This window comes from Podarcis raffonei, chromosome 2 (genome assembly GCF_027172205.1).
Source record: "Podarcis raffonei isolate rPodRaf1 chromosome 2, rPodRaf1.pri, whole genome shotgun sequence".
In the NCBI taxonomy this organism is placed as follows: domain Eukaryota; kingdom Metazoa; phylum Chordata; class Lepidosauria; order Squamata; family Lacertidae; genus Podarcis; species Podarcis raffonei.
Genome location: NC_070603.1, coordinates 122,719,331 through 122,735,319, shown reverse-complemented (window position 1 = coordinate 122,735,319; position 15,989 = coordinate 122,719,331). Strand labels below are relative to the sequence as shown.

The 15,989-nt window shown below is 47.2% G+C and overlaps 1 protein-coding gene across 1 annotated transcript in view; it reads right to left on the bottom strand.

Moving 5' to 3' along the window:
• Window positions 1–13,418, bottom strand: part of LOC128408858 (alpha-2-macroglobulin-like) — a 65,046-nt gene extending 51,628 nt beyond the window's left edge. Inside the window, 6 exon segments of the mRNA XM_053378878.1 lie at window positions 875–1,043; window positions 3,752–3,772; window positions 5,344–5,396; window positions 6,884–7,061; window positions 11,423–11,600; window positions 13,232–13,418. Of these exon segments, the coding sequence (XP_053234853.1) occupies window positions 875–1,043; window positions 3,752–3,772; window positions 5,344–5,396; window positions 6,884–7,061; window positions 11,423–11,600; window positions 13,232–13,326 (694 nt within the window). The 5' untranslated portion in view covers window positions 13,327–13,418.
• Window positions 13,419–15,989: the final 2,571 nt, after the last annotated feature.

Genomic DNA, 15,989 nt, shown 5'->3' with positions numbered 1-15,989 from the left:
CCCCATTAGGTTTCCGGGGAAGCCCCCAAATCAGAGGTGCCATCTTCTCAAGATTGGGGGGCCCAACGCGACATTCTGACATCAAGCGGGCGATGTCACAAGGAGCCGGGGGCAGAGCCAAACACCCTCTGAACACTGAGGGAGTTCGCCCCCCTCAAAAACCCCACACATTTGGGGGGGGACGAAAGTGCCTCAGTCCCTAGGAGCTGACGCATATGCCCCGAACTAAGTTTTGGATCCAGCACAGAGCAAGACCTGTTCCTGTCTCCAGCCCCCAGTATCAGCCCTATTCACACAGGCAACTCTCCCATACCCAGCCACCATGCGAACCAGGAAGTGACCTCTCCAGACAACAGAACAACTCTTCTTATTTTTGTGGCTGCAATCTCCTGGCTGTTAGGCAGTTGAATGTGCATGCATACTCCTTCCATTTCCCTCTGTGCAGCCCCGGGCACTGGCAACTCGCGCTACGCCACTACGCGCTACGCATGGGGGCAGGGCGGAGGAAAGCCCCGGTGCACTTGCTTCCAGTAGCAGGACCAGTTCGCTGAACCTGGCCATTGGGCCAGATATTTTGGGAAGCTGTTCACTGTGCATTTGCACGCCTCTCAAGTTACCTAAGAACCCAATTTTGCACGATCCTTTTGCAGGCTTCTGTCTATGGTTCAATCCAACTGGGCGCAATTTTAAATAAAGATGGCAGGCCAAATCTTTCCAAAGATTTTGTCCACTGGTTTCGAAACTGCACTGATCTGTCAGTTTCTATCAGAATTCCTGAGCGGCGCTGCCAGTGTGCAAGAAAATACCCCCTTCCACATGCTGTCCTTGACACCACGTTCCCCAGACCAAGCGATTCCTCTCCTTCCTTCCTCACCGTATTCCTTCACTTCAAAGAGACGTTCCGCCTTGTTCCCGGAGGCTTTTTGCACCACCACTTTGTAGGTGCCTTGCGGGGGCTCAGAGGAAAGGGGGAAAGAGAGCTGGACCAGGCCCATTGTCTGCTCCACGTTGGTCCACTACAGCAAGCGGTTCCTCTTGGGGTCCTGGGAGCCACAAGAGAAGAGGGGGGTCACGGAAGAAGCCGCTTGTCAGGGAATGGTCTGAAGCAGAGTATGGGGGAGTGCATTCGCAGGCAGATCAGCTTTCCTCAGAAGAGGAGCTGGAGCGGGAAGATTCACACACACACACCCTTGTTACCAGCAGGCTCAGAAGCAGGGAGAAATACAGAGCAGCTTCGGCAGGAGTTACCTAGCTACAAGATAACGACCAGAGAAACAGAAGGGAGGGGACAGATAGCAGAGATGTCATTAGGGAGTGTGGGGGACCCTCCCGTTAGGATTTTTATCTACCCGGGCTGCTCCAGCGAGTGGTACTATGATTGTATACATCATGTGAGTGCCTGAGAGAGCGTGAGAAAGAAAGTCTGTATTATCTCTTCCTTCTGAGTACTGTTAGAAGTTTAGTTTCACTTCTGTGTGTGTTGCAGTTGTGTACTGGTGTTCAGGGAGCACAGACATACTGATGGAGTCACTGTATATAGACTGTAAATAAAGTAGTTTAGAATTACAATTGAGTCTTTCTTCTGCTATGATATGCCAGAAGACTGATGTGCTCTTTTCAGGAGAGGAGGGTCACCTATCACCGGTCTCTCTGGACTGAAGGAGATTTATAGCCAGAGAGGACCACTGGAGAGACGCCCCAAAGACTTGGGAAGTTGGCAGCCATTCCCAGGTGTTTTTCCAACACCTCCCTCCCCACAAACTAGGAGAAGATTTAGAGGAGCCAACTGCTCTCCTTGAGGAGGGATGTGGGTTTTTGCTTACAACCTGATGCCTGAAATAAAAAGGAGTATAAAGCGCTCATTAATTATTATCTGTGAAGTTACCGAAGGGGTAGGCGGACTCTCCACGCATGACACCGCTCAGGCTGAAAGCCGGGACGGGGTCTAAGCTGCAGCTGCCCCAAAATGGGACCATGCTGAGCCATATCAGTGTTCATATTTTCACCCCTCCCACTGACAGAATCTCCTGATCTGATGTTTTGAGAAAGGAGGGGGCGGAGACTGCTCTTCTCCTCTTCCGCTCCTGACTGACTGCCTGACTGACTCTGAGTGTGGAGAGAGTCTTATCTACGTAGTGACCAGATGGCTGAGTGGGAGATGTAACACTTAGGCAAGCCAGTGGTTCGTTAGTTTGCAGTAGCTATTAGAAATAAAGGGACGCGGGTGGCGCTGTGGGTTAAACCACAGAGCCTAGGACTTGCCAATCAGAAGGTCGGCAGTTCGAATCCCCACGACGGGGTGAGCTCCCATTGCTCGGTCCCTGCTTCTGCCAGCCTAGCAGTTTGAAAGCACCTCAAAGTGCAAGTAGGGAAGGTAAACGGCGTTTCCGTGCGCTGCTCTGGTTCGCCAGAAGCAGCTTAGTCATGCTGGCCACATGACCCAGAAGTTGTACGCCAGCTCCCTCGGCCAATAAAGCGAGATAAGCGCTGCAACCCCAGAGTCGGCCACGACTGGACCTAATGGTCAGGGGTCCCTTTACCTTTACCTTTATTAGAAATAAAAGGAGTTATGCTTCACAGCTAGCTTCCGCGTTATTTATACTCTGCATGAGTCTGGTGTTCACAATGCACCACTGGGACCTGTTTTCCAGAATTGGAAGGTCTCCGAAAGTGCTCCAGTCCAGTCGGGGCAGAACCAGTTATTGAGCCCAGTCGCTGACATCGGTTGAAAGGCGTACTGACAATCACTGGTCAAGAAAACCTGTGGCTCCTGCAAAGGCTTCCTGGGCTATCGTATCTAGATGGCTGTTTGAACACTCTTAAGCGGGTGGGGGTATTGCTAACCACGGATGGCAACAGACTGAGGTCTATTTGAGGAACCACGAAAACTAGTTAATTCCCCAGGAGAGGGGAAAGTGGGCAGGAAAAGATGCTCTTCTAATGTCTTCTAAGCAGTTTGCAAGTACAAAATCAATTTTAAAAGTATACAATCAATTCCAAAAGCCACACATAATTTAAAATACACGCTAAAGCAGTTCCTTCAAAAGCACTAACAATATCCATCATGGTTACACCCCAGAGATTATAGTTCCATGTTTTAGTCTCATAAATGTGTTATGGGGTGTTAATGCATCCTCAGGAAACAGTAGCAGGAGACCCTTTCAGGTGGTTCGCAATCTAACGGAACCACCTTCGCTTTCAGAGTCTGGTAAGGACCCCAAGATCTCCTGCAATGATTTTGCAAAGTAGCTCAGATTCGGAAAGAGGTAGACTCCACCGTGGGAACAGGGCCTGGGCAGGAGAATGCTAGAGTCCTGTCTAGCCAAGTTGCATGGGTTCAGTTCCAATCTGTGACCTCCAAGGATGTCGACAGGCTGCTTGGATGAGTGAAATATTTTTTTAAAAAAATGATGATGATGATGATGTAGCACAGGAGAAGGTCGTAGCCATTTCCCTCATGGGCCAAATAGTCTTTTCAGCCACACTTAATGGTCCCTCCAAAACTGTTGCCTGGGTTTTTCTTTTCAAGAACCCCACAAAGGGGTTGCAGGAAGGGATGAACTTAGGCGCGTAACACTTGTTAAGGATGGCAAAATTAAAACCCTCAGGAGATCTGAGCGGCTTATGGGGAAGCTATGGAATGAAGCAGCCTCTGGATATTAGGAAAGGTGGCCTGAGTGGGGCAATGTAGCAGCCGCTCTGGTGTGATGAAGAGAGGTGGTGGAGTAGAGGCGGGGAATTAGACACTTACCTGGATGTAAACCAAAGGAAACTGTGGAGTAAAAAAAAGAGGGGGGGGTCAGAGACAGCAGTGAATGGTGCTACCCCTCCCAGCACCGCACAAACCTGCTCCCACCTTGATTTGTTTGTTTCCAATATCTCTAAGCTCCTTCACCATAATGGTCCCAGTTAATAATGCTGGATACCCAGCTGAAGTCTAATTTATGCACGAAGGGGTTAATGTCATAGAGTAAACTGTCCTGCCAGGCCTAGGTAAGTCACTCCACTTCACTTTGGGAGGAAGACTTTTTGTCCTATTGTTTTCTTCATTCTACCATGTCAGTCCCGGCCTGTAAAAAGGTCTGAGCTGGTTGCTCCAAGCTCACAGTGAATGACTTTTTTTAAAAAAACAAAGCCATCCTTGTGTTCCTATATAAACAATTTAGGAATTTTCATCACTTTGGAACTAGCCTGTAATAATAATAATAATTTTATTATTTGTACCCCGCCAATCTGACTGGGTTGCCCCAGCCACTCTGGGCGGCTTCCAACATATATAAAAACACAATAAAACCTTGTACATTAAAAGGTAAGTCCTACTGTCTATGTTTTCTGAAAGCTGTATGGAAAAACACGTGAACCTGACCTTTGAAGAGTTTGTAAGTAAACCATTTTTAAATTGCCAAAAGTGTTGTCTTTTTCTACACTAGGGGAAGTGGAAAACTTTGGAATGAACATATTTTAAAGCTCTAACAGCTTAGGGCTTTAAAATATGCCCTTCTAAGTTCCTTCTAAAGTTTTCCACTTCCCCTAATGTAGCTTATATTTCCACGCTTTGAATTGTGTTGTGATTTTAAATCTCTGTAGGGATTCCCTCATCAAAGATTACTTGCTCCTAACCTGGATCTTTGCATAAAGGAATTCTCCTGCTTGTACTCATTTTTCCTTGCCAATCAACAAATAAAACAACTCATCAATAAAAATAGCATAGTGCTTAAAAGAAACAAAGGCTACAGGTCAGAGCATATACATTCCCGTCAGATGGGCAAGTCCAGTAGAGAAGGTCTTGCTCTCCCCAACTGGGGAAGAGTAAAATGCCCCCCCAGGGTATGTTGTTGTTCTAGTCAAGCAATCTCTACCCTCCAGCCCTGATGCTGCCAGGCCTGGTTCTGGCAAGGACCCTACAGAAGGGGTGTGTGTGAGATGGGTGGAGAGGATAGGTGGAAATAAGCCCAAGCAGCCTTGCACCACGAAAGTCCTTCCTCTGCAAACATGTTCCATAACAGCAGCCACTCCTCCTCCCCACCTTAGGATTCGGTTCTTGGAGATTTAATATACTTCTCCAAACCTTGAGGTTCCTCATAAGCTGCTAATTCCCACCCCCCTCGTGCGCATGCATGTTGCTATTTCAGCTTTATGAAGATCAGCACTTGCAGCCTGAACATCAGAAACAGAGAGGTGGATAGGGGGGGGTGCCATGTATGTTTGTTTGTTTGTTTGTTTGTTTGTTTGTTTAACTAACTTAAGGGCAAAGTGTCCCATCCCTCTTTGTAGGCCCAAAAGTCTGCATGGATCGAAAGAGGTTCCAGAGACCAGCATGGCGCACGTGATGACGAAACTCACCGTCTCGTTCAAGGGTCGGAAATCTTCGTCCACAGACATGATGCGGAACCGAACTATGAAAGGAAGAAGGAGGGGAAGGATTTACATGTGACTCTGCTACTCTGTGTGTCACAGCTCAGGAGCAGAGCACATGGAGATGGTACTCAGTTCAAACCCCCTGAAAATCTCTGGTCAAAAGAGGAATGTTTGGCAGCTGATGCCCTGGCAAGTGTGGGATGTTTCATCGCTGAAGCGGTCAAACACAACATTTCCTGTTGCCTAGAGTGGACACACAGGGGAATGTTGCTTCAGACAGGGAGGACTTCCTGTCGTACCTGCTCTGGAGCCTCCTCCCCCTGTGTGTGAACAGGTAGATGGGCGTGACCCTACCAGACCCTATAAAAGGGCCAGCCATGCGGCCATCTTCCTCTCTTTGGCTCTTTTGCCATCTTCCTCTCTGCTGGCTCTTAGCCAGCAGCACACGGCTCATCCTTACAAAGGATGGAAGCCACACGGTAGAAAGTCTGAGGCCTAGCTCAGAGACTTCTTTTCTCCACAAATGTAACTGTAACCACAAGATAAAGCCTGCCTTCAGATTACTGCTGTGAACTGAATGTAAGTACAGTCATACCTCGGGTTACAGATGTTGTATATTGAGTCAAAGGATTTTATATCTGTATTATTATTGTCTGTATTTGCATTAGGGTAAAGTAACTGCCTTTTGGTTCCAGAGGGTACAGCTACTATTGGTTCATTTAAGCTGCTGTATTTGGATCCTCTGTCTTATTGGTTTCCTCCAAAAGGCAGGACTGTGATTGCCTGATATTGTTCCCTCCATAATGTATCCTTTCTAGCTAGTTCCCTGTCCCTATAAATGTAGCTCTCCCCTCCTCAGTTCTCAGTCTTGTTTGCTTTAATAAAGAAGTGTTACTACAGAACTGTCTCCAGCATATTATGTCAAGAGAGCTGAAATCACAAACCCCACGTCACAACAACAGACACTTCAGGTTGCGCGTTTTCGGGTTTCGCACCATGCCGAACCCGGAAGTACCGGAATGGGTTTCTTCCGGGTTTCAGCACTCAAGCATGCGCAGAAACACTAAACTGCACTTTGCGCATGTGCAGAAGTGCCGAATCATGACCCGCGCGTGCACAGCCGCGGTGCTGCGGGTTGTGAAAGCTGCGGGTTGCGAACGTGCCTCCCACACCGATCACGTTCGCAACCCGAGTGTCCACTGTAAACCTTACTCTTACTTTTAAAGAAGACTGCCGTGTTATTATTATTTTAAGAGGGGAAACTTACCAGGAGCAATTCCGACTGGGTTGCTTAACTAACGAATTCATCAACTTGCTTCCAACAGTCTGCAAGGGAATGTGCTTTGCTGCTTGCTCACTAGCGTGAGTCAGGACGGGTAATATTTAATCAATATATCCGCTCCTACTTTCTTCAACATTCCCACGGCAAGAAGGGTCCACTAAATAAAAAGTATCTGGAAAGGGGATGCGTGGTCTGTAGGGGATTCTCCCACTGTCACTGCTGCCACTGCAGTCCCTCGCTTACCTTCCTGTCCTGGCTTGTAGATGGGCTTGTCTGTCTGGACAAAGACCAGGCTCTCCGGATTCCTGACCAGCACCTGTTTCCGTTCGTGGGATATCAACAGCATCTGCTCCACATCCACCGCCACCTCCACGCTGAGGGTGGCCTCAGAAGCACCAGAAGAGTTACTCAATCTGGGGACCTTGAAGAAGAGGGAGAAGAGGGAAGGCAGCAGCAGCATTAGAGAAGAAAAGTCACTTGATCCAGGGACAGTCCACATACATATTGGCCTATTCCGACCTCTTTTTACTGAATGGTGACACAGACCATTCAGAATGTACGAATATTTTTCACAACTGTGAGCAGGGCAGTGGGGTAGGGCAGGGGTCAGCAAACTTTTTCAGCAGGGGGCCGGTCCACTGTCCCTCAGACCTTGTGGGGGGGCCGGACTATATTTTGAAAAATAATAATGAACAAGTTCCTATGCCCCACAAATAACCCAGAGATGCATTTTAAACAACAGCACACATTCTACTCATGTAAAAACATGCTGATTCCCGGACCGTCCGTGGGCCGGATTTAGAAGGCGAATGGGCCAGATCTGGCCCCCGGGCCTTAGTTTGCCTACCCGTGGGTAACAGTAACATTGTTCACGCTCATGATCAGGCTGCACAGAAAAAGCATATTGGTTCCTGAAATTCATTCTGATTGTACAGATAAAATATAACGGATAGAATTCTACAGGATGTGTTGCTCTCATGTGCGAAGTCAGCCACGATCCAAGGATCCCCATGTTGGTGCGTGAGCTCATGGGTTTTCTTTTCTTTCTGCAGCAGAGTTCCTTTTACAGAAAAATTTTCCTGCATCTTTTACTTAGTGGAATTCCCATTACAGGAATACAGGAATACAGTCATACCTCAGGTTACAGACGCTTTGGGTTGCGTGATTTCAGGTTGCGCACCGCGCCAAACCCAGAAGTACCGGAACTGGTTACTTCCAGGTTTTGGCGATTGCGCCTGCATAGAAGCACTAAATCGTGCTTTGCACATGCGCAGAAGCGCCAAATCACGGGTTGCGAACGCTGCGGGTTGCGAACATGCTTCCCGCAAGGATCACGTTCGCAACCCGAGCGTCCACCGTACACACCATTTGGTTCTGTTTCTCAGAGTCTTTATTATTTACAAAACTTTACACTGGTCAAAAACAAATAATAATAATAATAATAATAATAATAATAATAATAATAATAATAATAATTTTTATTTATACCCCGCCCTCCCCAGCCAAGGCCGGGCTCAGAGCGGCTTACAAGCAATAATAAAAACAAGTTGATGATTACAACTTAAAAACAAAATTAAAATACAACATTAAAATATTGAAACATTAAAATATTAAAATGTAGCCTCATCGCAGGAGGAGAAGGAAAGGAAAAAAGAAAGAGAGGGAGGGAGGGAATCAAATTGGCTCCAAGCCAAAGGCCAGGTGGAACAACTCCGTCTTACAGGCCCTGCGGAAAGAAATCAGATCCCGCAGGGCTCTGGTCTCATGAGGCAGAGCATTCCACCAGACCGGAGCCAGAGTTGAAAAGGCCCTGGCTCTGGTTGAAGCCAATCTAACTTCCTTAGGGCCCGGGACCACTAGGGTGTTGCTATTTATGGGCCTTGAGGCTCTCCGTGGGGCATACCGGGAGAGGCGGTCCCGTAGGTACGAGGGTCCTAGGCCGTGAAGGGCTTTAAAGGTCAAAAGCAGCACCTTAAATTTGACCCTGTACTCTACCGGGAGCCAGTGCAGTTTGAAAAGCACTGGGTGAATATGCTCCCATGGCAGAGACCCCGTGAGGAGCCTCGCTGCAGCATTCTGCACCCGCTGGAGTTTCTGGGTCAGCTTCAAGGGCAGCCCCGCGTAGAGCGAATTACAGTAGTCAAGTAAAACAACATAATCCTTTTCTCTCTTTTACCCATCCGGCCAGATGGGTATGCTGACTCATTCACATACCCATTTACACTGACCCAGTCTTAGCTGATCACATGCCCTTATAAGGACACCTGTTGCTGGGGAAATTTCCTGTTGCCTAGCAACTTGTTCAAGACCATTTTCAAGTTTCTTCTAGAACATTCCGACACCCCAGGCATGCACCTCCAGGTGGTGGAGATGTCAGGTGCCATTGTGGCCCCCAGGCATCTTCGTTTGGTCGTGAGGGGCCAACAGCCTGGCTAACTTCCAACACCGGCCCAACTCCAATGGAAGTTGCAGTCCAAAGGCTGGCGGAAATCTGCTAAATTCCTATGCCCCACAAATAACCCAGAGATGCATTTTAAATAAAAGGACACATTCTACTCATGTAGAAACACACTGATTCCTGGACCGTCCGTGGGCCGGATTTAGAAGGCGATTGGGCCAGATCCAGTCCCCGGGCCTTAGTTTGCCTACCCATGGCATAGATCAATGGGTTAGTGTATCCAGCTGTCAACCAGAAGGTTGGTTGTTCGAGCCCACCTTGGGGCGGCTGTGGGTGGGAGAAGAGGACTGCAGCATCGATTTACAGCAGGGGGTTGAGGGAGGTCACAGTTCAGAGATAGATGAACGAAAGAGTTGGGAAGTATTAGAAGAAGGGAGAGAGGAGGCAGAGGCAGAGGCAGAGCTGACACGTTGTCACTGGAGAGTATCTCTGACCCTTCCCCTTCTTCCAGAACGCAGCATTCATTAAGAGCGCAGGAACAACAGAATCAGAGACATTTGGCCACATGCAGCCACCGTAAAGGGAGGCGCTGTTGCTCAGAAGGAGCAACGCCATTGTCAGGGCTTGTTGCATTCTTTTGTCTCTCGCTATTATGAATGAATAAACTCATTTAAAAAGTCTATGCATTTGTTTTCTTTGGCAAGTCTTGGCAACCCAATGCCTCTGGGTTGTTGTTTTTTTACAAATGTCAAATTTATTCATGTATGCCACAACAGCACAAGGATGGAAGAATGAGGAAACCCCGACAAAGGAACAGTGGCAAGAGAAATTGATGAACTATGCAGAACTGGCGAAGTTGACACCCAAATTGCGAGACAAGGACAACTGTGACTTTAAAGAAGAATGGGAACTTTATGCAAAGTATTTAAAAAGACAACAAAACGAATTGGACTCCTTGGCAGGTTTTGAATAAACATACACAAATTTATTGATTGACAACATGGTAGATAGGTAATATAAGGACTGATATAGTTTTATAATATGCAGAGAATAACATGTGCTGAGAAATCAGAGAGAGGAGCTGAGGGAAATCTTGGGGGAGAGGGAGGGTTTGATGGGGAGTGGGGGGAAAGGAGGGAAATGATGAATATGATATGTTTTGATATATTGTTATGTTGAAATTGTTAATAATATATATATATATGACTCTGCCTTGTTTTCTCTGCTCTTGCAGCAGCTGAGGGAGGAATAGCTTTCCTGAAGCCTTGACACCCAGCTGGTTTGGGACTGAATTCAAGGAGGGCTAGGTAATCCTTGGGTTGACCAAGAGCAGGGCAACCAGTTTGGAGGGCTTCGGATCAAAGGCCATAGGTGGGGATGGGCATGGTCCTCCTTAGGATGGAGTCCAAAATCCTGGAGAGCTGCTGCCAAGTCAATTCCGAGATGGACAGGCCCGTGTTCTGACTTGGGATAAGACAGCTTCCTGTGAGACCACAACAATCCTGCTTTTCCTTGGAAAAATGCCCAGACATCTTGATCAGTAACAGAAAACAAAATGGTTGCGCGTCGAAGTCCCCAAGCCACCCCTAAATAAATTCACACTTCACACCATAATTTTTGTTTAAGGTTTTTGGCATAATTTTGGCCACAACTTTATTAAAATGCAAACAATGTGTGTGGTTGCTTAGGCATTGGTTACGACTACCTCTCCCTGCCCAGGGACAGAACTGACATCCGCGAGCCTGCGAAGTCAGTAAGGGAAAACATTTTATGGGGAGTAGACGGAGTTGGGTGCCAGACCCTCACTTCTCCCCAAATGCTCCCAGGGGCTCTTGCGTGGCCCTATCCCCCTTTACAGGGGTGCGGACAAAAGCATGGCGAGCCCCTGGATTCCTTTAATGAAATACCCTTGCAGCAACAGCACTGGAGGGGCAGGCACAGCCAATCCATACCCCTTCACCAACCAATTTTTCCTAAAACCAATGCCTAACCGCAACCTTGCAAGTTGGGACAACTTGCTACGCAGTAGGCAAAAACCAAACGGTGCCAGCCAATCAGCCAAATGGACAAAAATCCTACCAGGCCCCTGCCCCAAAAGCAGACGACCCCATGACAGGCATAGCAAGGTCAAACGCAAAAAACACCCTAAAATTAGGGAGGGTGGGCAGGTGATCCGATGCTCGCAGCGAAAAGAGGAAGCAGTGAATATATTCAACCCAGGCTGTCACTCAAAGGCAACATCAAACTCTCCAAAGCAACCTGAGGAGTCCAATCACACTTTGGGACGACCCAACCAACTTGCCCAGCAACAGGGGTGTCTGGTTAACCCCACCGCAACCTGTGCTCTCCATGAAGGAGAACATGCTTAAGTGAGAAAAACTCACCCGGAATGGGATGCACTGGAACAGATTTGTCTTGGACACCACATGGCTGGTGCGAGCCTCTACTAGATTTCCCAGGGTGATGTTCACCGTCACTGACTTGTTCAGGTGACTCAGATGGACACAGATCTTCTCGGAGGTTTCTGCCTGGATGACGAAGGGTACCAGCACCAAGTGATGCCTGGGGAGAAAGGGGAATGAGGACATAGAATCATAGAATCTTAGATATATTTTTAATCTTTGTTGGAAGCTGCCCAGAGTGGCTGGGGAAGCCCGGCCAGACGGGCGGGGTACAAATTGTATTGTATTGATCTTTATTACGGCCATTGGCCCATCACACGACAGTTTCCCATACCAACATAATGTACTTAAACCTCCAAATTTAAAACCGCCAAAACTTACAAAAAACAGACAAGAACCAAAGCAAAACAAAAACAAAAGACCAACATCATACATTACAATAAATTTGTAACATAAACATCGCCCTCTACTCATAAATTAGTAGAAGACATCGATGGTGATATCACCTAATTACATCCTAAAACATAGATCATAGTTTAAAAGGATTATCCGAGCCGCACAGGAGTCCGTTTCTCTTCTTTAGGGATAGGACGCTGATCAAGAATCTGGCAACCATGAGTGATCTTAGGGGGTCATCATCATTTAATAGATATCTCAATTTGGCTTCATTCGTATCATCGGCAATTCCCTTTAGATACTGAGCAAGAAACTTGCTCCTGGCCGATGAGTGAAAAGCACAATCAAGAATTATGTGATGCAACGATTCCGGTGCCGGCGGGGTACAAATAATAAATTATTATTATAAATTATTAATATTAGAGTTTGAAGGGACCCCAAGGGTCCTCTAGTCCAACCCCATGCATTACAGAATCTCATCTAAAGCCTCCATGACAGATGGCCACCCAATCTCTGCTTAAAAACCTCCAAGGAAGGACAGTTCCCCAGGGAGACCATTCCACTGCCCAACAGCTCTCGCTGTCAGAAAGTTCTTCCTAATGTTGAGTCGGAATCTCCTTCCTTGTAACCTGAAGCCATGGGTTCGAGTCCTCCCCTCCAGAGCAGGAGAAAACAAGCCTGTTCCTTCTTCCATGTGACAGCGCTTAAGATAGCTGAAGAGGGCTATGGCTCATTACAGGTGGCTACAACCCATGTTGTTTTGTTTAAGATGAGACTTTTATGTCCCTTCCAAAATAATAGAAATGCAATACCGCGCAGAGTAGCACCAAATACAGCAAGAGTACTATTAGCCCAGAAATGGAAGCAAGAAGAAATTCCGACGAAAGAAGAATGGCAGACGAAATTAATGGACTATGCAGAATTGGACAAAATGACATGAAGAGTTTGAAACCTGCGGGACCAGAGATTTACAGAAGATTAGAAGAAGTATATGAATTATTTGAAGAACAACTGTAATCAACAAATTACGCTAGTAGGACTACAAGAAGTTTTGTAAGGAGAAATATACAAAGTGTTACAAAGTAGAAAAAGATAGAGATACTGGTTATAAGTTTGAAATGTAATAGGTAAAATAAGAAATGCACGCTAAGATTGGAAAATTTTCAGACAGGGCTGATGGAAGTCAAAAACATTGAATAAGATGTAAAAGTATGTTTAATTATTGTTGAAAATGGGATGTTAAAAAAAAGAGAGAGAGTAGTGCCAAATAGAAAAGAAATTTGGTCCCTTTCCAACTCTACAATTCCATGGTTCTAATTTATATAATTAAGCGAATTTTCTTTCGAGAAGTTTGTGGAAAGCACAGGGCGAGAAGGGGAAGGGCAAGCAGCTTACGGCAGTGTGCTAGGTGCCGAGATGTCCCCCTGAAGAAGGAACAGCAGGAAGAGAAAGGCGCTGGGTCCTCCAAGGATCTGGCCCTTCCCCATCATTCAGCCTGGGCAAGCGAGATGGTGACGGTGGAGGCTGGCTCTCGGCTGCTGCTGCTGCTGCTCCCACATCAACCTTCATACTGACTCTCTTTGCAAGGCGGAGGAGATAAAAGAGGCCAGGGGGCTGGGACTGTGCTGGAGCAACGGGGAAGGGAAGCTGCAACCCCCCACAGAAGGTGCCTTTGCCAAGCAAACAGAGTAAAGAGGTCACTGGCAGGGCCTCCTACGCAATGCAATGGCCTGCATTTCAACCAGGTGCAGGGAAGCAACGCCAAGTGCCGGGAAGAAGATTTGTTTGGCCCCAGATTTATCTTTCTGCAGAGTCACGGAATTGTAGGGTTGGAAGAGACCAAAAGGCTCATCTGGTTCATTTATTACCACAGTGGAATCTCCGTTTTCAAGCGTCTTGGAAGCCGGACGTTTCGGAACCCGAACGCCGACAACCCGGAAGTAAATGCTTCTGTTTTCAAACGCGCCTCAGAAGTCAAACGGCTTCCAAGGCGAGTTTTTCAATTTTCTCAGTGAAAATTGCCGGCAGACCTTTGTGTCTTGGTTGTCGAACGTTTCAGAAGTCGAACGGTCTTCTAGAATGGATTATGTTTGACAACCAAGGTTCCACTGTATAATAATAATCATAATCATAATCATAATCATAAATTATTTATATCCCGCCCTCCCCAGCCGAAGCCGGGCTCATTATTATTATTACTATTACTTTTTATTTTGACAAAGCAATAATAATAAATAAATAAAAATAAAAATGTGCACCCCACCACCAAGACCATTCCATTGTAACTATCCAACCTCCCAATGGTAACCTCCCAAAATTTCATAATACGAGGCAAGACACAGTGATAACAGCAAGAACCTGTATTGAACTACATAACTGGGAAACAGGGGCAAAGCAACTGCTTATACACAATCCTGAAAGCCTGGGCCACTCCCACTCCCAACATGATTGGCTGTCTAAACTTCAAAGGTGCAAATCACAACTCAGAGTTCAAGGGCCAATGGCAGAGGCCCAAATCCTGAAATGTTCTGTGATTGGACATCATGTGTCGAATCAGAACACAGGAACTCAGATTCCTTAGTCCAGACTTGAGCTCAGGCAAACACAGACCACTGAATACATAACGCTCAACACCTTCCCTCTCCTTATCAAATAGAGAAAAGCCTGCAGAGATTGCCCGAGCTGCTGCAATTCCTACACTGCAGGGGGCTGGACTGGATGACCATTTAGGTCCCTTCCAGCTGGACAATTTTACGATTCCGCCGTGCCGTTTCTCAGTCAAGCAGGGCCTGCGCTTCACGCGAGGGCAGTGGCGATGGTCACAGAGGCTGGTGGGGAGCAATGCAGCGGCAAAAAGGGCTGAGTAATGTTTGCCAATGGAAGGAGATATAATAATAATAATAATAATTTATTATTTATACCCCGCCCATCTGGCTGGGTTTCTCCAGCCACTCTGGGCGGCTTCCAACAGAATATTAAAATACAATAACCTACTAAACATTAAAAGCTTCTCTAAACAGGGCTGCCTTCAGATGTCTTCTAAAAATCTGGTAGTTGTTTTTCTCTTTCACATCTGGTGGGAGGGTGTTCCACAGGGCAGGTGCCACTACCGAGAAGGCCCTCTGCCTGGTTCCCTGTAACTTGGCTTCTCGCAGTGAGGAAACTGCCAGAAGGCCCTCGGCGCTGGACCTCAGTGTCCAGGCAGAACGATGAAGGAAGAGACGCTCCTTCAGGTATACTGGACTGAGGCTGTTTAGGGCTTTAAAGGTCAGCACCAACACTTTGAATTGTGCTTGGAAACGTACTGGGAGCCAATGTAGGTCTTCCAGGACTGGTGTTATATGGTCTCGGCAGCCGCTCCCAGTTACCAGTCTAGCTGCCACATTCTGGATTAGTTGTAGTTTCCGGGTCACCTTCAAAGGTAGCCCCACATAGAGCGCATTGCAGTAGTCCAAGCGAGAGATAACTAGATCATGCACCAGTCTGGCGAGACAGTATATGGGCAGGTAGGGTCTCAGCCTGCATACCAGATGAAGCTGATACTGCAACAACATGTTAATGGATCATTAGTGCCTTAGCCCAAAGTTAGTAATTGCAAAAAGTCAAAAGGCAACACCCCCCCTTCTTTTTTGTTTTTGGTTCTGTTTAGATTCTGTTTGTTTCTTTCAACTGTGTTGGAAGAGATGGAACAATGAAACAAAAGGCAAGAAACGTACGATCTAGGTAAACTTTCTCCGGCGTCAACATCTCTAAACCCAATTTGAAGTGGCATGCAGTGGCGGAGCTTCCGGGGGACAAAGAGCAGGCGGGGGCGGGCTCCCAGCGCAGGGGGTGCAGCCGCGATGGCACCCTACTGGGATCATGCTGCCGGGGGCGGTGCGCTCCCCCTGCACTCCTCTTCCTCCGCCAGTGGTGGCATGGTTTTTTATTTTAAAAAATGTATAAAACGCCCACAGATAAACATGTCCTCTGTCCAAATTCCAGGGGCTGAGGAGCAGTTGGCAAGCCTCCCTTCAAAGACAAGACAGTTGGCATAGACCATGAGTAGGCAAACTAAGGCCCGGGGACTGGATCCGGCCCAACCGCCTTCTAAATCCGGCCCACAGACTGTCCGGGAATCAGCATGTTTTTACATGAGTAGAATGTGTGCTTT